Genomic DNA, 21379 nt, shown 5'->3' on the forward strand with positions numbered 1-21379 from the left:
CAGAATTCCACATGATCCAGAAATGCTGGTTTTCCATTCACGTAGTTAACTCTAACAGCTCTCCCACTGCATGGCTCATGTGAAGGTTTCTTGGGATGCTCAGGCATGCCCTGGGGAAGGCTCTTTTCCTTGGATGCTCACGGCCCCTCTGGGCCCCACACCCGCGCCCTGGGCTTCTCCCCATCACCCACCATGACTGCACTTGTGTCTCACTCTGATGGGTGATCCTCAGTTGTACTGCTCAGTTGCTAAATGTTTTGAATGCTTCTCGGAATTATTGTTGTTATGTAGTCACTAAGTCGTATCCAACTCTTCGTGACCCCATGGACTGTAGCCCACCAGGCTCTTCTGTCCATGGGGTTCTCCAGGCAAGGATACTGGAGTGGGCAGCCATTTCATTCTCCAGAGTCTTCCAGACCCAGGAATTGAACCCAGAAATTTTCTCCTGCATTGGCAGGCAGAATCTTTACCACCAAGCCACTGGGGAAGCCCCTTCACGTGGGATAAAAGGATTCTAAGATCAAATTAATTTGGGAAACCTGGGAATAACTAGAGTTAAACAGTTTTCTTCGGGACCTCTCAGAGCCTTTCTCGGACTGTTGTGTATTATGAATGTGCAAGAAGAATCCGGTGCTTCCTGGGATGTGGAATTCGTTTTGTCTACCACGTGGCTTGCAGGCTGTGTGTTCTCTAGACGACTTTGTGAGAAGTGCTTGTTTAAATCATTCTTGGGTCTTTGTTGGTAAGCACGGGTACCATAAACTACCAGAAAGCCCTCATGGAAGTTACCGGAATGGATGAAGCGTGAGTAGGGGGTTGGGGAGTGAAGGAGGAGCACCTTTGGGTTTAGATGTACTGAGTCAATAGGAGCTCTGCTCCATTTCTCAGCCTCTTGTCTCTTCTTGACAGGTTAGTTAGTGTCTCTAATTGTAGCCTCCCTGGCTGTAAAATTCTTCCCTGGTGACTCAGACAGTAAAGAATCCGCCTGCAACGCAGGAGACCCAGGTTCGATCCCTTAGTTGGGAAGATCCCCTGGAGAAGGGAATGGCAGCCCGCTCCAGTATTCTTACCTGGAGAATCCCATGGGCAGAGGAGCCTGGCTGGTTGCAGTCCACCGGGTTGCAAAGTCAGACACGACTGGGTGCCTAACACTTTCACTTTCACAGCTGTAAAGTAGGACTGCTTAAATCTGCTTTGTGGGGTGCTGTAGATCCTAAATGTTTCGGCGTGGTTGGTGTGGGCCTGGCACAGAGCGGACTCTAAACAGGGGAAGCTACCCACCCCCAACTTTTCTTCACACACACGGAGGCTCCACCAAAAGAATCATGCTTAGGCAGCTCACATTCACCCCTTCATCCATCTGATAAAGGTCAGCTTCTTACAAAGCACTGTATTCTACATGCCTTGTGATCTGGTTTAATTCTACTTAGATTTAGTGTGGCCAAAGGCATTCTAGACATGTCTAGACTAAAGAATTCTTTACCAGGGAAGGAAGAAATAATTGCCCTTATCTTTGACTTTCTAAGAAAGCTGTTTTTGGAAGCTTTCATAAAAACAGAAAATGAAGGGGGAAAGCAGTGAGTAATGTGTAGACGAACGTGGCTGGGCATTTATTTGTCTTCTAGAGATCTTATAATACAAAAAATGAAATAAAAGGCGAAGCAGTTAGGACCAAACCACCTGACACACTCGCCTGAATGTTATCTTGATTTTGAAAATGAGCTGTTTCTCATCTTTTAAAAAAATACATATGGGGCCTGAATATCAGTCATCTTCTTACTGTTAAAAGGAGAATGGATGCATGAATGGCCATCCTTTGAAAATGAAGTGCTTGTTGATGCCTGGTGTGTGGTGGGGGCTCCCCTGGAGTAAAAAACCCACCTGCCAATGCAGGAGATGTAAGAGATGCAGGTTTGATGCCTGGGGGGGAGGAGGGGGGTGAGGAAGATTCCCTGGAGATGGAAATGGAAACCCACTGCAGTATCCTTGCCTAGGATAATCCCATGGACAGAGGAGCCTGGTGGGCTATAGTCCATGGCATCACAAAGAGTTGGATGTGACTCGGCAACTAACTCACACAGTATGTGGTCAACCCCGAGGATCTGAAAGATTCTAAAGGTGAATAAACATGTTTGGGAAATGGGCATATAAAAAATGGAGATCAATAAAAGTATGTGCCCCAAAGTCAGCACAATGAAATAAATAAAAGCTACCCAGGCCATCAGCAACCACTTGTGCCCCTCCTGGAAGTCACCAAGGGTGCCCTGAACCTGCCTCTGATTTCTTTAGGGTCGACAAGCACCCCCAGTGGCTTATGGTACAACTTCATCGAGCTGCCTTACCACGGCGAAAGCATCAGCATGCTGATCACGCTGCCGACAGAGAGCTCTGTCCCACTCTCCGCCATCGTCCCTCACATCAGCACCAAGACCATCGACAGCTGGGTGAGCACCATGGTGCCCAAGCGTGTGCAGGTCATCCTGCCCAAGTAAGTAGCCCCGTCCCTAGAAGAGGAAACAGCGGCAGCCCTCGAGCCCTGGGAGTGACTGTGTCACGTACCGGACATTGAAGGCTGATGCAACACCAGACCCACTTTATTGTGCAGAAATTGCATGGCGGGAATACAAAGCTATGCTTTTGTAGAAGTTGGTTTTCAATCCGCGTGCCTCTTCTGTGGCAGGATAATGACGATGGGGACGGAGAGAGAACAGCCTGGTCACCAGGCCCTCCACCAGACCACAACCTGAGGTGCCACTACAAGGGGTTTTCATATAGCTCACTGTTCAAAGGGGCTTCTCTGGTGGCTCAGTGGTCAAGAATTCGCCTGCCAGTGCGGGTTTGATCTCTGGGTCAGGAAAACCCCCTGGCATAGGAAATGGCAACCTACTCCAGTATTCTTGCCTGAGAAATCCCATGGACAGAGGAACCTGGCGGGCTACATCCATGGGGTCGCAAAGAGTTGGATACGATTTAGCACACACACACTCATACCTTCCAGTTCTGATAGCTTTTAACTCTCTAGTCACTGAGTTAAGCAATCAGAGGCATATATTCATCATAAGTATTATAATAGTCCTCCCAAGAGTTTTTGTTGTAAAATAAGCCTTCACATAACGCAGTGCTTGCCGTAAATGAATAGGCTGGTGATGTACATAAATTATCATTGTAATGGTAAATTACCATTATAGCCCATCTGTGATGAGTCTGCTCACTTACCCTTGCTGCTCTCCCACAGGATGTGATAAAATCTGGTAAACACATCTTCTGATGACAGATTTAATAACTGACATTTACATATATAGCTGTAACGCCAGATAGTCCAAGTATCCAACAAATCCATATCATACGCAAAGGAACGTCATTCCTAATGCTTGCCCCTGTTTTAATGGTAAAATGCTTCCAGAATGCAAACACTTAACTAGCAGGAATGTATCTCCTCCCTTTGACCATCCACAATCCCGATAACGATGGTGGTTCTGTGGTTGGATACGGGGATAGACTATGGAATACTGAACACTTGTCAATACCCTGTTACCAAGTCTACTGCTCATCGAGCAACCAATAAAGAGATGAGTTGCTGGGACTTCCCTGGTGGTCCAGTAGCTAAGACTTCCTGCTCCCAAAGCAAGGGGCCTGGGTTCAATCCCCGGTCAGGGAACTAGGTCCCACATTCCACAACTAAAGATCCCACATGCTGCAACAAAGATCAAAGATCCGAGTGCCGCGGCTAAGACCTAGAGCAGCCAAATAAATAAATGTTCTAAAAGAAAGGGAAGAGAGAGAGGGATGAGTTGCTGGGGCAAGGAATAGCGACGTTATTCAGAGAGCCAGCAGACTGTGAAGATGGTGGACCAGTGTCCCAGAGAACCATCTTGCCTGAACTAGAATTCAGGCTTCCTTTATACTGAAAGGGGAGGGAGTAAAGTGGAACATTTCCTGGTTTCCGTCAGTCTCCAGAGGGGATGTGTCAATTTCTTCCTCCCTGCAATCATTCACAGGTGGGCCTGGCCTATTTCCTATGAGCTAAACAAAGGTCTGTTAGCTTAATGCGGATTACCTGGGAGGCAGGGTTCCCAGAGATGGGCCAGTAGGTATAATTTAAGCTTAAGGGCAACATCCCTTTAGCAATTAACTTGTAAGAGAATACAGAGATTCTTTCCCATTGCAACCCTGCATCTCCCCATTCAGCATAAGAGAAAGTACTTCCATAGCTCTTCCTTGGGCTGGAATGGGGAGCGTGTTACCCACGAGGACCCCACTACGTGCTGTTACTGTTCTGTTTTGCCATGTATATGTTTGAGAGATGGGTTGTTCTCTACTTACCTGGTACTTAAATCTTGGGGTTAAAATATAAGATATGACTGTTTAGAGTATACATTTACAAACATGTCTATAAACATTTTTTTCCACTGGCATGGATTATATCCTTTTGTATCATTTATAATGATTTTCCCTCTGTTTTCTGCTTTTGTGCTAGGTTCACAGCTGTAGCTCAAACAGATTTGAAGGAGCCGCTGAAAGTCCTTGGCATCACCGATATGTTTGATCCATCAAAGGCGAATTTTGCAAAAATAACGAGTATGTTCAATTTAAAACTTGCTCTTAGACTTGAACAGTATGTTATAAACCAAGTTTCTGATTTATTCAGAAAGAAAAGGTCAACATTAGGAATGTGTTGCTGTAAAACCCTTCAGGGTTTCATTGGATGCCTCGCCAAGTGTTGCTACTGAGCCTTCACACTTCGATCAGCATGAGGCATTTCCTATGTACATTTCATGGGAAACCTACGTGACTGCATGCATTTAAAGAAACATTGCATATATTGTTTCCATTACCTAAAAATTTGGCTCCTAATTAGATATTAGTCCCTTCTTTTTCCAAATGCACAGTTTTCCCCTGTATTTTCAAATTTTCAAGATCAAGAATGTTTGAGCTCTCAAATGGCCTAACTTCCACCAAACCACTGCAGATGCCAGTATGTGCAAATAGGATTTTGGCATCTCAATCCCATTAATCTGAAATATAAATTCAAAGGAGGCTGATTAATTGCCTTTGCCAAACCATCTAGGGCACAGCTGGTATGATATCCCTTCATTTGCCAGTTACATGTAATTTTTTTCCCAGGAGTCATATCTCAATGGATGGTCCTTTGTCTTTTTTAATTGATAGCACAGCCAGCTTCTTCCACAGACAAGGCTTAAACATTATTTGTGCTCCATTTCGTACTTTTCCCTTTGAGTGATAAGAGAATAGTTCAGTACCAACCTCAGTTGCCTGTTAGTGAACACGTGGGTACCTGTCGTGGGGACTAATGCGACTCCCCTGGTAAAACTGCAGCTCCATAGAGATTCTGAGACTCTCATCCCATGTTAACCAAACTCTCTCCCCTTATCCAGCTGCATTAGCATCTCCTTGTCTGAAATTCACGATCGTGGGGCTGACTCAGACCTACTGACTCAGCATCTTCGCCTGAACAAGGTTCCTCATCCCAGTGAAGCCTGGGAAGTGCTGATTTACCCTGCACTTTCCCCTTTAGGATCACGCGTTGTAACTTAAATACTGGATACCTGTGATAGGGTGTTCACAGGTGTTCCGAGGGAGGAGCAGCTGCCAGAAAGTCTCCTGAGACGTTCTGTTTAGCCGTGTGCAGGTGATGAGGGCCCTGAAAACGCGTCTCTCATTCACAATCAGTCACATGAGAGCCGAGCACCAGTGCAGACGATTTCAAAGCAGACGACCCACAAAGCACTTTTCTCCCTTCGCACCAGACCTGTGTCCTATCAGGGTCAGCAGTAACTTCTGTTTGCATCCCCCTCAGATGCTGACCCCAGTGGGTGTTGCTGGAATGGTGAGATCTGCTGAGAAGGAAAGGGTGTTCAGTAGAAGGTCCCAGGGGCCTGGCTGCAGTTCTGAGCCTGGCTCTTCCTCCTCGGTCGCTACTCTGCCCTGAAGTGAGGGACTTCTGTTAGGAAAAGACGGCTCTTACTCTGCCACCAATGAGCCATGGAACTGGGAGACAGTTTCTTAACACTCTGGACCACAGGTTCCTCGTGTTTAGGTGCCGTGTTTTTTCTGGATCTGAGATTCTGTAATTGAAAAGTAATACTGTTGGCTTGCTTCTTCCAGAAAACTAGATTACCTTATTAAAGCGCCCCTCTTTTTATTTTTTTTTAATAAAATTCTGCAGTGATCAGAGTTGAACCGACAGAGGCATTAACACACTTGGGGGGGGGGTCCTGGACTCCCTGCTGTGAAGTGACGTCACAGTTCACTTAGCAGAGACTGAAATTCACCACAGTGACAGTCACCCTACACCCTTCCATCATGGGACTGTCAGAAGTCACTTCTTCTGACACTTTTTTGTTTTAATTTATTTATTTTTAATTGAAGGATAATTGCTTTACAATATTGTCTTGGTTTCTGTCATCCATCAACATGCATCAGCCACAGGTATACATATGTCCCTCCCTCTGGAAACCCCTCCCACCCCATGCCATCTGTCTAGGTTGTCATGGTTTGAGCTCCCCGCGTGTCATACTGGCTATCTGTTTTACATATGGTAATGTATATGTTTCCATGCTACTGTCTCGATCCGTCCCACCCTCTCCTAACACCTTTTAAGGACTGAAACTTGTCCTGGCTTCAAGATTACTTCTCTCACCCAACCCAGCGGCCTACATATCAAGCAAATGCTGTTTCTGTTTTATTTTCTGGAAACAGGGTCAGAAAACCTTCATGTTTCTCACATCTTGCAAAAAGCAAAAATCGAAGTCAGTGAAGATGGAACCAAAGCTTCAGCAGCAACAAGTGAGTAAGCCCTGGGTCTCGGGCTGGGAGCAAGCACACCCGGTCCCTTTATCAACCCAACTACTGTGTCCTGAGCCGATTTCTAGCCAGGCGCTGCGGGCTGACCCTTGGGAGACAGTGGTGAATTTGGGAAAACCCGCATCCATGAAGCTCAGGGTCTGTTACATGACGGAAAGTACTTCAGTAGAAATTCCTCCAGGACAGGAGTCAGCAGACCTTTTCTGTCAAGAGCTGGATGGGACATAGTTTATGATTTTATCATAAACTATGATAAAATTGTATAGGCTCCCTCTCCACTTCTCAGCTCTGCCTTTGCAGTGTGAAAGCAGAATAGACTGACGATACAAGCCAATGGGCATGGCTGTGTTCTAAAACATCTTTCTTCATAAAAACAGGACCCCTCAGACTTGACCTACGGATGGTGGTTAACTGACACCCCCTGCCCCCACTGTCAGACAGATCAAGCATATTGTGGCTTCTTATTGGCAGAAAAGCCCCATCTTCATATTGAAACACAAAATACTAGCAACCACTAATAGGAAAATAGCCAATTGAGTCTATCCAGGACCAAGTGAAGAATTAGCAAGCAACTGTTGAATTCTGGCAGGATTGCTCCACAGCCTTCCTTGATAATTAGAACTTCCCCATTTGCTTTCTTCTCAATGACTCATATAATGAAGGAGAAAATAGAACAGTCTTAGGTTGGTTTTTGTACCCCCTAATTATCCACATGAGATTGGATGAATAGATCTGGCCAAACTCTGTGAACTCATAAAGTGACTGTCTTAGCTTTCCTTGTAACTGGGTCAAATATTTCTGGTCATTAAAATGTACCACTTGTACTCAAAATAGACCCTTTATTGCCTTTCTAGAATAAACATTTAATTTTTATTTCCTTAAAATAGCATTTAAAACAAAGAGCTAGAAAATGACATCTGAATTTTGCCAAAGTTATTGAGCAGTGTTGCCAATTAGTACTATCAGGACCGCCTATGTAAGTTGCAGGGCCCTGTGCTAAATAAAAACATGGAGCCTTTTGTTCAAAACTTACTAAGAATTTCAAGGACTTCCCTGGTGGTCCAGTGGCTGAGACTGTGCTCCCAGTGCAGGGGGCCTGGGTTTGATCCGTCATCAGGGAACTAGACCCCACATGCCACAACTAAAGATCCTACATGCCACAACTAAAGATCCTGCATGCCACAACTATGACCCAGTACAGTCAAATAAGTAAATAATGTTAAAAAAAAATTTTTTTTTCAAGTCAGCATCCACAAAGCAGTAGACCAAGTGTAGGGCCACTGTGAGTGTGGGGTCTTGTGACTGCCCAGGTCACATGCCCTTGAAGCCAGCCTTGCTGTGTTAGTCTGCCAGGACTGCCATGGCAAGCTACCCCAGAGTAGGCGGCTTAAGCAACAGAAATGTACTTCTCGTTTCTGGAGGCAGAAGTCCAGCATCAAGGTGTTGTCAAGGTTGGTGTCTCCCGAGGGCTGTCTCCTTGGCTTGCAGGCGGCCACCCGCTTGCTGTGCCCCCCACGGCCTTTCCTGTGTGTTCACAGCCCTGGCCTCTCCCTCTCTTCCTATAAGGACACCAGTCCTGTTGGATTCGAGGCCTCATTTAAACTGAAAGCTTTCCTGGGGCTTCCCTCGTGGCTCTAGTAGTAAAGGATCTGCCTGCCGGTGCAGGAGACACAGATTTGATCCCTGATCCGGGAAGATCCCATGTGTCATGGAGCCACTAAGGCCATGTGCCACAACTACTGAGCCTGTCCCCTGGAGCCCAGGGAGCCGAACCCACTGAGGCCCCTGTGCCCTGGAGCCCGTGCTCCACAAAAAGAGAGACCACCACAACGAGAAGCCTGCGTGCTGCAACTAGAGAAAAACCCATGCAGCAGCGAAGACCCAGCACAGCCAAAATCAAATTTAAAAATTTGAAAATGAAATAAACTTAAAGACTTCCCTAAAGGCCCTGTCTGCAAACACAGTCACACTTGGGGCTAGGGATTCAGCAGACAGATTTTGAGGGATACAGTTCAGTCCATATCTCTTGCTGACTTTTGATTTGATTTGTAATAACCCTAGGTTGAGCGGCTTGTCCAAGCATAGCTGTAGCTGTTTCCCTTACAACGTCAAGCCCAAGTCATTAAAGCTTCCCAGGGGCTTGAGGAAGAAGACTAGGCCATTGCAGCAAGCATGGGGCACTTATGCCAGGCATCCGCCCTTCCTCTAGGCCTACAGGGCAGAGGAAGCGTATCTAGGACCATAAGCGTAGATACGTCTGCTTCCAGTGTCCACACCAGGTGATCTGAACAGCAGTGTCAGGTGGTGGGCCCCAGATGAGCAGTCTACACTGTCAGTGTGAAGAAGGTCTAGATGATGAGCCCAAAGGAGAAGGCACAGACAAAATGGATAAGTGAGCTGGTCCTTGGTACCGGGAAAGGATTTGGATAGGCCAGAGGACCAGGGGCCAGGCCTTAGTTAGGTAGATGGTATGAATGAAATGCAGTTAATAGTAACAGTGAATATGTGTTGGGTGCTTATTAAGTGGCAAACACTGTTAAAGAATCCACCCGCCTATGCAGGAGATGCAAGAGACACAGGCTCGATCCCTGGGTCTGGAAGATGCCCTGGAAGAGGAAATGGCAACCCACTCCAGTATTCTTGCCTGGGAAATCCCATGGACAGAGGAGCCTGGCGGGCTGCAGTCCATGGGGTGCAGAGTCAGACACAACTGAGCGCCTGAGCACGCACACACACATTGTTCTAAGAGCTGGAGTATGTTTCAGTTCATCCTCATAAGGGCGCTACCTGGAGTAAGCGTGTTTTTTAAAGGAGATGGGCTTGTGTGAACTAAATGAGGCGGATTGGAAAGGGCCTGGCCCATGGGGGCTGTACTGTCAGTGATGACCACAGGACCTGTTGTTTCATGGCCAGCCTCTGGGACAGGAATGATGTCCTGCCTTGAATGCCTTTGCGGCCTCATGCTGGGTGTACAGTGGGTTTTCCTTTTCTTCCCGCAGCTGCGATTCTGATTGCAAGGTCATCGCCTCCCTGGTTTATAGTAGACAGACCTTTTCTGTTTTTCATCCGACATAATCCTACAGGTGAGTGATTGTCCTCTCCCATTGTTCACTCCATCAGTGCAGCTTTGAATCCTTCTCCCATGTGTCAACAAGTGCCAATGCTTTGAGTCATGTAACAGTCCTTTGCAGAGAAAGGAGAATCAGACTGTTTTTACACAGTGTGATGGCATCTCTCAAACACAGCATTTTAGGTTTTGTCTCTTTGTTTTTTGTATTTTTTTTTTTAATACCTGAAGAGCTCTGCAGTCCTTTGGGGCTTTTTGACATCTGCTGACTTTTTTTTTTTTTTTTTTTTTTAGTGATAATTTTTTAATTTCTACTCTTCACCTACTTCTAAGGACACTCCATTTACAAAACCTTTTAGTCTTATATACTATGACAGTTAGGTTTAGAGTTCCAAATAAATAAAATAGCCACATTAGAAGGCCTATTGATGAATCAAATGACCAACCGTATTTATCTGCTCACATTCGTGGATTCTCTAAGAGGGCTGTCAAGAGTTCACACAGTATTGTTAACAGTTAGTTCCGGTTAAAACCTGTCATCATGACTTGCGACACTGATGCCATCAACAAAGATCCTGATTTTGGAGAGACAGTGATACAGCAAACTCTGGTAAAATGAGCGAGGTAACATTTGTACAGTTTTAAATGTCTACTCTTTATCCACTGCTACTATCCCCTGCTCCACTGATGTTAAATTCAAAGCCTCATCTTGAGAGGTGCAGGGAGCCAAATACTATAAAAAATGAAATTAGGTAAATTTTTCAGGAAGCTACATGTCTTCAACCTTTGTGAGGACACCCTGCTGTTATGACCTGAGAATTGTTAGTTCAGTCAATCTTAGCTCCGTGAATCATGGGTTCAAAGTTGGCTCTGTCTTTTAGCTTCATCTTTAAAATTAGAATAACAGTAATTCCTAACTCTTAGTACAGTTATGAAGAATAATTAAGACTGTCTTTGTGAAGAGGTTGTCTTTATGTTGGTGCAGAGTAGAAACTAACATATTCTAGCTTTTACTCTGCTTTTGATCAATAACCTAAGCTGCCTCCTATCCTTTTATCTCACTGTATCTTAATCATTATAATTAGTGTGCTCCTGAGCCAAACAGTCCAAACAGGAGCCTCTAGCCACACGTGAGACTTGGCTTTTTAACTTTAATTAAAATGAAGGGCTTCCCAGGTGGCTCAGTGGTAAAGAATCCACCTGCCAATGCAGGAGACTTGGGTTCGATCCCTGGGTTGGGAAGATCCCCTGGAGAAGGAAGTGGCAACCCACTCCAGTATTCTTGCCTGGGAAATCCCATGGACAGAGGAGCCTGGCAGGCTGCAGTCCATGCGGTTGCAAAAGAGTCGGACATGACTTGGTGACTAAACAACAACAATTGAAATGTAATTTAAAATTCAGTTTCTTAAACCACATTTCAAAGGCTCCATAGCCACACGTGACCAGTGGCTACCATATTGGACAATGAAGATGCAGACCACTCCCATCACTGCAGAAAGTTCCATTGGATAGCATTGCTTAAGAGCAGCGGGGTTAAGGACAGCCCAGAAACCTCCCCTTAGATATACCTTCCATCTTATCTTCCATCTTATCTTACGTTCCATCTTATCTTATCTTATCTTTTAATTCTCTAGGTGCTGTCTTATTCATGGGGCAGATAAACAAACCTTGAAGAATATATGGAAGGAACCATGCAAAGCAAAGACTACTTTGCTTTGAAGAAAAGACTCCTTTCATACATCTTTCCTAGTTCTGTTAAATATTTTTGTACATGACTTTCTTTTTCAAAACTAGTTCTTAGGTTCAGAGACTCAATGATGCAGCATTTCTGTTCTGGGAAGTCTTAAGGGGGAAAAGGGCAGGATGGTGGAACACTGTACTAAGAAATGAATAGAAAGGCTTCAAAATGTCTAAAAGATTCTTTAAACTACTGAGCGGTTACCTAGGTTAACAACCCTCTTGAGTATTTACTGTCCAGTTCAGGATTTTTGTTTTGTTTTGTTTATATGTGTGGCTTTTCAGAAAAATTTAGTCAGTGTGATGGGGGAGGGGAAAAAAGGACATTTTATGGTAGCTTTTACTTTTATATGAAAAAAATATTATTGGCCTTTTAAAAATTTTTTTGGTCTCATCCAAAGTCTTGAAAGTAATCTTGCATTACTTTGGGGGTAGAAATAGTGAAATCTTTAGCCTCTTTGTGTGTTTTTGTTGTTGTTGTTATTTTATATAATGCATGTATCCACTAAAATAAAGTTTAAAAAACTAACGTCTTGCTAGACAAGGTTTGCTGTTGTGCAGTGTGCCTGTCACTACTGGTCTGTACTCTTTGGATTTGCATTTTTGTATTTTGTACAAAGTAAAAATAAAGTGTTATGAGTAGTAAAAAAAAAGAAGAAGAAGAAGAAAAAGCTATTTCTCTGCTATTTGAAAATACAACAAAAGAAACAGCCTTTTAAAAATACCTCAGCCTCTTCTCAGAGAAGGCAATGGCACCCCACTCCAGTACTCTTGCCTGGAAAATCCCATGGACGGAGGAGCCTGGTAGGCTGCAGTCCATGGGGTCGCTAAGAGTCGGACACGACTGAGCCACTTCCCTTTCACTTTTCACTTTCATGCATTGGAGAAGGAAATGGCAACCCACTCCAGTGTTCTTGCCTGCAGAATCCCAGGGATGGCGGAGCCTGGTGGGCTGCCGTCTATGGGGTTGCACAGAGTCGGACACGACTGAAGCGACTTAGCAGCAGCAGCAGCAGGAACCTCTTCTAATAAACCTTTGCACTTAGGCAAACAGCAAAAAAATACCCCTGACACCAGCACCTCCCCAAATCTCCGTTCCAGCGCAGAAGAAACAAGAGACCTGGGTTCAATCCCTGGGTCGAGAAGATCCCCTGGAGGAGGGCATAGCAACCCACTCCAGTATTCTTGATTGAAGAATTCTATGGACAGAAGAGCCTGGCAGGCTATGGTCCATGGGGTTGCAAAGAGTCGGATGCAACTGAGTGACTTAGCACAGCACCCACAGTTTAGTCACTCAGTCGTGTCTGACTCTTTGCGACCCCATGGACTGCAGCATGCCAGGCCTCCCTGTCCATCACCAGCTCCTGCAGCTTGCTCAAACTCATGTCCATTGAGTTGGTGATGCCATCCAACCATCTCATCCTCTGTCATCCCCTTCTCCTGCCTTCCATCTTTCCCAGCATCAGGGTCTTTTATGAGGAGTCGGTTCTTCACATCAGATGGCCAAAGTATTTAAACTTTAGCTTCAGCATCAGTCCTTCCAATGAATATTCAGGACTGATTTCCTTTAGGATTGACTGGTTTCATCTTGCAGTTCAAGGGACTCTGAAGAGTCTTCTCCAACACCACAGTTCAAAAGCATCAGTTCAGGGGAACTTCTGTCACAGAGAAATCCTGTCTCTAATTTCAGATAGGGTTCCTCAGGCCAGGGCTGAGGTTTCCCAGCAAAGGTAGGGAGGGGTTTGGTAGCAAGAGCAGAAAGAAGTTACCCGGTGAACAGTGGTGGTTTCATTTTTGATGATAGGCTAGAATGCTTGTTTTTCAAAGCAGGCTTTTTTTGTGGGATTTTTTTTGTCTTTTGTGTTTTTGGAGAACTCATCACAATTCTAAGTTTACCATTTTTATTTTATCTGTTTTATTAATTTTCTAGAGATTTGGGTACCCTTATCTAAATAAGAATAGTTTGTATTCTAAGTAAAAATAGTTTGTAAGAATAGTAGTGATCAAAAACTACTTTTTAAAAAACCCATTAGCTCTATCGCTCTCCTTGTACGTTAAAACCTCATGTTCAACTCTTCACCAGTTTGTCGTTTACAATTATTTGTCAGATAGACTGAGTCTTGCTGTTTGCAACTTTTTAAATGTGGATACCTTGATTGTTAGGGCTTCCAGGTGGTTCAGAGGTAAAGAATCCACCTGCCAAGCAGGAGACGTGGGTTTGATCCCTTGGTTTGGGTAGATCCCCTGGAGAAGGAAATGGCAAACTTCCCTAGTATTCTCTAGCTACGGTCCCTGGGGTCGTAAAGAATCAGATGTGACTCAGCAACTGAACAACCACCACCTTGATTATTAACCAAGAGAGAAGGGAGCAAGGGGACAATTGTTTTCCTGATTTAAGTGTAAATGCCAAAGAATTAATTTGAATGGTTACATGAGACCACTTGTATTCTAGCAAACATGCTAATATAGTTACTAAAGCCTTTTAGTTTTACTGGTGTTCAATTTTCTGATCCCATCCAGTTATTTTGAATAGTTTTAAAAAGGTATAATGTTAGTAGTAATTTGAGAATTATCACTTCACTCATTCATTCGTATTCCTGCTGGGTACCAAGTACCAGGCAGTACAAAGATAAATACTGTCCATTCCCTAAGTGGCTTGATTTTAGAAGGGTGAGAGAATCTTAGCCTAGAAAAGTCTTTAACTATTGCAAGTGCATATTTAAGATAAGGAGGTAGGACCAAGTGCTCCTTAGTCCAGGAAGATATAAAAGTGCCTGCAGCACTAAGACTCGACTCTGCACTTCTCATTTCAGAAAGGACCAGAAGAGTTTGTCTTGTCAATGTAGTGGCCCTGTTATGTGATACAGGCAGTCTGCTCCCCAGTAAATTAGTCAGATTTTACTGGGCATGTTAAATTTGGCAGTATCTGGTCTCATTTCTGAATGCCTCTTCAAAAGATTTTAATGTTTCAAATTTATGATATATAAAACTTGGAACATGGAAGTTTTGAACATGGAAGGTTCATAACACCAGGGGTCTCAGGCTATATGTATCTATGAGTATGTATTTCGTTTCTGTTTTCTCTGACTCTTTGCGAGCCTGTGAACTGTAGCCCACCAGGCTCCTCTGTCCATGGGATTTTTTTCAGGCAAGAATACTGGAATGGGTTGCCATTTTTCTCCTCCAGGGGATCTTCCTGACCCAGGCTTCGAATCCATGTTTCCTGCCCTATGGGCGGATTCTTTACCCTCTGAGCCATGGGGGAAGCCCATATATATCTGTATATCCTCTCTCTTTCATTTGATCTGCTCAACTTAACTCCTCTTTGGCCCTTCCTCCTGTTGGCCTAAAGCATGTAGAATGCCAGGTATTTCTTCAGCAAAGATGGGTTTATTCGGGATAAGCAGAGAATTACGATTTGGGATATGCAACTATAGTGAGAGGAGAACTATCTACCCCCATGGCAAGAGAAGGAAATGCTTATATAGGGAGCAGAAAGTTGAGAGCTGTGACAGAAAACGGTTCATGGCTTCCCACGGGCTGAGTCTTTGCCTGGTACAAAAAGTGTCTTTTCCTTGCTGGGTTCATCTTTCACAGGTGTGAGAGCTCCCCCTTCTGGCCTCCAGTTTCTACTGCAGTTTCTATTAACTTTTTTTATATTCATCAGTCAATACCCAGTTTTGATCCTGGCTGACTCCTGTTTGTGCTTAGTCGCTCAGTCATGTCTGATTCTTGTGACCCCATGGGCTACAGGCCCTCCAGGCGCCTCTGTCCATGGGATTCTCCAGGCAAGAATACTGGAGTGGGTTGCCATGCCCTTCTCCAGGGGATCGTCCCAGCCCAGGGAGCTGACTCGTAAACCTTGTTTATAATTCCTGGATTTAAGGGGAACGTTCATCAAATTATTTTTCTAAAATTCAACTTTTATCTTTTGATACACTTAGTGGGTCTGAAGGCCTTGCCTTCAAAATGATAACATTTATGAACACTTTGAAGGAAACTGGAATAAATTTAAAATATGGAGATTGCCACAAATATGACAGACCTGGGGTAAAAGATTATATTTGCTGTGGTGCTGTGATTTATAATAAAAAAATATATATATACAGTATTTGTTCCTCATCCCGGCTTCTGGCACAGAACTCCCCAAACTCTTGGAATGTCTTAAGTGAGGAGCACAATAAAGGTGTCTTTTGTTATGTTAATATGTTAAGGTAACTTGCAGCTCCCAAGGATGGGGACTGGTCACCAGGAATACCAACCATGGGATTCGGGGGCCCCACACCCCAGCCTTTGTGATTGAGGGGCTGGCTAGCGGTTCTATCAGTCACTGATGGCCAATGATTTCACCAATCATGCTTATGAAGCCAGGTGGCTCAGTGGTAAAGAATCTGTCTGCCAATGCAGGAGATGCGAGTTCAATCCCTGGATCAGGAAGATCCCCTGGAAAAGGAAATGGCAGCCCACTCCAACATTCTTGCCTGGGAAATCCCCTGGACAGAGGAGCCTGGTGGGCTACAGTTCATGGGGTCAACAAGAGTCAGACCCGACTTAGCAACTCAACAGCTGCAGGCTATGAAATGAAGTCTCTGTGAAAACCCAAGATGATGGTTTGCAGAGCTCTTGGATTGGTGAACTCAACAGTTGAGATACAGGGAGGACAGCATGCTCCTTGAAAACTCCTTACCCTGCCCTTCCCTCAGCCCTTGCCCTATTGATCTCTTCCATCTGGCTGTCCCTGAGTTATGTCCTCTTATAAGAAACCAGTAATCTAGTAAATGAAATACTCCTCTGCATTCTGTGAGCTGCTCTAGCAAATTTAGTGAACCCAAGGAAGGGTCATGGAAACCTCTGATTTATAGCCAGTGGGTCAGCGGCACAGGTAACAACCTGAGCTTCCAACTGGCATGTCAAGTGGAAGCAGTCTTCTGAGCCCTTAATCTATGGAACCTGATGCTCTCTCCAGGTAGGCAGTGTTGAAATTGAGTTGAATTGTAGGACACGCAGCTGGTGTGGAGAAAACCCCCGGACAAGCTGGAATTGGGTATCAGAATCTTTATTTGCTATGTAGATATTTGAGCAAACAATTCTTATGTGGATTAGATGTCACATTGAGGTTGGACAGGAGACTGGCTGAGATTTCCCTGAGGTCACAAAATGGTAAACTTACGGAAAAGCGGAGATCAACAACCAGGAAACTCACTCCTTGGACACTTAATGAGATGGGGATTTCAATTCACCTGAGACACAGTGGAAAAAAGAGTGGGCACCGACCCAAGTTAAGTTGAAAGCGCTGTCTTGTCCTGAAAAGGAAATGATGACAGATGACTTGTAAAGAATGCCAGTCGTAAGAGAACTTTACAAAAAGACACAAAGGCGTGGCTTTTGTCCCTGTGGCTCTTTGTTTTTCCGAAAATTAAAAACAGAAGGACACCTGAGCTCTGCACTAAGGGACCTAAAAAACTGAAGGAGGAAGGATGGAGTTTGCTGGTGACAGGCCGAGTAGATGTGATTGGTGGTGACTCCCTGGGAGAGGTGAGGTTTTTTGTAAGCTGATGGCCGACTGCTGTGTCCTTGACCTCCTGTGATGCAGAAAGACACCGTGTCCTACCAAGAGTCCACTTTGGGTGACCAAAGAGTGGACCACACCGCTGGCTAAGCTCCGTTTCTTTCAAGATTCCCCCAACCTGCACCTCTGACACTCACTGAAATCCTGAAGAAAAAAGGACGCAGTTGTGATTTAAAGGAGGAATTCGCTAAACGAGAAACCACTACTCTACACAATGCCAGGTACATCGTTGCTTGCAGATTATTGTATATGAGGCAGCAAAATGTAAATAAATTTTTAAACTCCTTAATGCTGTACCTCTTTCATCCAAAGTTTGTAATCCTGGGTCTTCCCTGGTGGTCCAATGATTAAGACTTTGCCTTCTAATGCAGGTGGTATGGGTTCAATCCCTGATTGAGGAACTAAGTAAGACCCCATATGCCTTGTGGCCAAAACATCAAAACATAATTATTAACAAGTTCAATAAAGACTTTAAAATGGTCCACATTAGAAAAAAAGTTTAATAAAAAATAACAAAAAACTTTAAGTAAAGTTTATAATCCCAGCTGCAGAAGGTAAAGAGAAGACAGGTAGGCCTTTGTGCTTGTCCCACTTAGACGAAAAGCAATCCCAGGATCAAAACCTGAGTGGCAGATTGTCAGGAGCCTGATCTAATGGTGATTTCGTTGTTGTTAGTCTGAGGGTTGTGCTGAGTTTTGACTGCATTTGCCTCATTAACTGTATCATCTGCTGATAAATCTTTCTTACTGACATGTTTTGCTGTGGAGACGCTGATACCAATAGTTTATGTAAAGAAAGTATCACCAGAAAGTCAGATAGACCTTCCTCGTCTGACTGAAAATGTCCTTCTCCAGCTGACAATGTCATTTCTCTTCTGCAAAACTCATTAAAATAAAGTCACATGTTCACTGTGCAATTTTACCACACAACAGATCGGTTAAAAAGGTGTTCTCTGAATAATCAAATAATGGGTTCCTCCTCAACTGAAGGGAAATAAACTAATGTATTCAATTTTCTCCATCTCAAAAAATTTTCTTAAAACCCTTACTCTTTGGTTGTTAGTGAGAACTAACAGGCAGCCAGGTAATTGAACAAGAGCCAATGAACACCGAGTGGGAAGCACAGACACTACTAATGCCAAGAAAGCTTGCTCCTTTCAGAAGCCTGTGTGCTTGTGGTTGTGATTTTTGACTGCATGCATTGTTTTCTTGGAAAAATTGTCCTCAGTTTGCAAGATTCAATTCAGTATAGCAATCAGCCTTGGTATCCCAGAAAGAACTGTGGCTTTCAAATGCTCTGAGAAGCAACAGAAGCTGTGAAGCATGGCTCTAGGGTCAAGCGACCATGCTAGAGGGCTTCACCGAGAGAAGACGCGGGGATCTGCTGAAGGGAAGAGAAAAGGTGGGCTTAAAGATGCAGAGGTGTGCAGCATGCTGCCTGACCGATGTCCTCAACGGGCTGCCTGCAGCTGGGGAACGCTGTGAGCTGGACCCCACCCTACCCCCACCCCCATGAGGATGGCCACATCTGGTTTTATTAAGTGTCAAGATGGACAGTGTCCCTTGCCTCTGCCGTGCATTTTCTTCCATCATAAAAAAGAGGAGGAAAGAATAACAAGGGGCCAAAAAAAGAAAAAAAAAAAGGTCCTTTCTACATATTATCTATGACAACCCTTAAATTTTCACTCTTTCTAGTGAAGATAGAACGAGGTCCAAGCATTGGCTCATTCATCAGAAGTGAATTGCTCATACGTGAAATTCCTAACCTTACATCCTGAGGGGAGAAAAGGCAAGGTCGCAGAAGAGAGTTGTAAGAGGTCTAGAAGTCATATTTCGCTATAATTCCATGTAATCAATCTTTCCTGTTTGGGGAGAAAAGTGTTCCCCCTAATGTTACTTTGCATGCCACTCATACTTCACTGAGAAGTAGGGTTAGAGCACCATCTTGTGGCCAGAATCCCTAACACGCTGAACACTAAAAAAAATAGCCTTTCTTTCATTCCTAACTAGGATAATAGTTTGGGGGGGGGTGGTATTTTTTTTGCTTAATATTCTTGTTTATCGATTCAATATGTAATATAGAAGTTCCAGTCCATTCCTCTCCCATCCCCACTGGCAACCACAAGCTAGTTCTCTTTATCTGAGTCTGTTTCATAATTACATTCATTTGTTCCGTATTTTGAATTCCACATATAAGTAATACTATGCTATTTTTTTCTGATTTATTTCACTTTCTATAATGTCTAGTTGCAGGGATAGTTTTTACTAATATTTCACTTCCTTAAAACCACATAAAACACTTTTGAGAATAATATGCCCTATTTTATATATGCATATAATAACATAATATGAACTACAGTAAAAAAGAATAATGCTTAGATAATTGAGTCTTTAGACATCAATATTACATTTTTGGATAAGGAACTTTTGGGGGGCTGAGGAAGCTGGAGGATGGGAGTGTCAGAATTTCAAAGTAAATGACTTTAACATCTTTCTCCGGTACGAAGGTTGAGTCAGTGCTCTTATATCCGACCAACTTCCCACAGTCGTTAACGACTGTCTTCTCAACATGGACTAGACATCAGTCAAAAAGGGGTCCTGGAATGGTCACTGAATGCTCTTGGGTACAGTCCTTTAGGCAATACCCTCGTACCCACATGCTCCTCTTGCCCACACATCAAACTTCTCTAATACTTACTCTCATATAGCAAATTAAGTAGTCGTTCAAGTTGGTCCATTAAAGTGCAAGAGTATATAAATTGTCTTCTACATTCTAGTTCATGGTATTTTAATTGGTGCTTTTTACAGGTACCGGCTTCTCTGGTGTTTCAGATGGTAAAGAATCTGCCTGCAATGGAGACCCAGGTTCAATCCCTGGGTCAGGAAAATCCCCTCAAGAAGCGATTGGCTACCCACTCCCAGTATTCTTGCCTGGAGAATTCCATGGACAGAGGAGCCTGGCAGGCTACAGTCCACGGGGTCACAAAGTTGGACATGACTGAGCAACCAACACTACACTAGAAAGTAGTTTTTATGAACTAGAGAGCTAGACTTGTTCCATGTGTAACCCTAAAAGCATTCAAGGATTAGAAGCTTGAAAAACCTAAGGGTGAAGATAATTCCCCTCCAAACTTGTAGATTATGGTCTTGCAAACTGCCCTGAGCAGGAGATATCTATCAGTAGAACTGACAGAGAAGGAAAGGATTATTCAGTTTGCAACTGAGTTCTCCAAAGACTTTTGGAAAAAAATGTTCAACTAAAATAGGATTAGAACATTGCTCTAGCACATGCTGGATGAGAAGTGGTCGGAGGATACATACCATCTTTTGCTTCCCAGAAACTTTTTATATAGTATCTCTTTCCTGTGTTATCAATGAGATGCTTATGTGTCTACTTGTGGATGATACATGTAAGGGTAGCATTTCACTATTGGGTTTGGTCCTCTATCCGTGTGCTGAATTATTAGGAGTTGGAGTTACTCTCTCAAAAGCAGTCTCTGCATTAGCTGTCATAGCTATAAGTCCTCTTTTTTCACCTTGTTTAGTTGCCAAGTCGTATCCAACCCTTTGTGACCGCTCAAGTCCACTGGGCTCCTCCATCCATGGGATTTCCCAAGCAAGAATACTGGAGTGGGTTGCTGTTTCCTTCTCCACTAAGTCCTCCTAGATGATGTTAAGTCCACTTTGAAACTGCTTGCCCGAGACTGGTTAGGAGTTTCAAACTCTTCCTCTTCCTTTACAAAAAGATCTCATGGCAAAAAGTGTTACCAGTTTAAACATATTACCTCTTTTCTATTCTCAACTCCCACTTTTCTTGTTAACTTCTGGGGAGTGACTGCTGGCAGACTGAAACTGAAAATTATTACTGTTGCCAAAAAGTTGAAAAGAAATAAAGGGAGTTTGCAGTAGGATTGAATTGAACACAAAGGATTAAAGAACCAGAAAGACACACTCTTAAGATGTGTCTTCTACTGAATTAAATGTGTTACAATAAGATATTTAACAGCCATGCTTGGGACATGGTCGCTATGATTATGGAATACTGCTGCTGCTGCTAAGTCGCTTCAGTCATGTCCGACTCTGTGCAGCCCCATAGACGGCAGCCCACCAGGCTCCCCCGTCCCTAGGATTCTCCAGGCAAGAACACTGGAGTGGGTTGCCATTTCCTTCTGCAATGCATGA

At 44.0% G+C, this 21379-nt stretch overlaps 1 protein-coding gene across 1 annotated transcript in view; it reads left to right on the top strand.

Annotated features, from left to right (window-relative positions):
* SERPINE2 (serpin family E member 2) overlaps positions 1–12158 on the top strand; it is a 64154-nt gene extending 51996 nt beyond the window's left edge. The window contains exons 5-9 of the mRNA XM_065930459.1: positions 2290–2488; positions 4478–4578; positions 6721–6807; positions 9825–9908; positions 11527–12158. Coding sequence (XP_065786531.1) covers positions 2290–2488; positions 4478–4578; positions 6721–6807; positions 9825–9908; positions 11527–11564 — 509 coding nt within the window. The 3' untranslated portion in view covers positions 11565–12158. The remainder of the gene's footprint in view (positions 1–2289; positions 2489–4477; positions 4579–6720; positions 6808–9824; positions 9909–11526) is intronic.
* The last annotated feature ends 9221 nt before the right edge of the window (positions 12159–21379 follow it).

Source organism: Muntiacus reevesi, chromosome 3 (genome assembly GCF_963930625.1).
Source record: "Muntiacus reevesi chromosome 3, mMunRee1.1, whole genome shotgun sequence".
In the NCBI taxonomy this organism is placed as follows: Eukaryota; Metazoa; Chordata; class Mammalia; order Artiodactyla; family Cervidae; genus Muntiacus; species Muntiacus reevesi.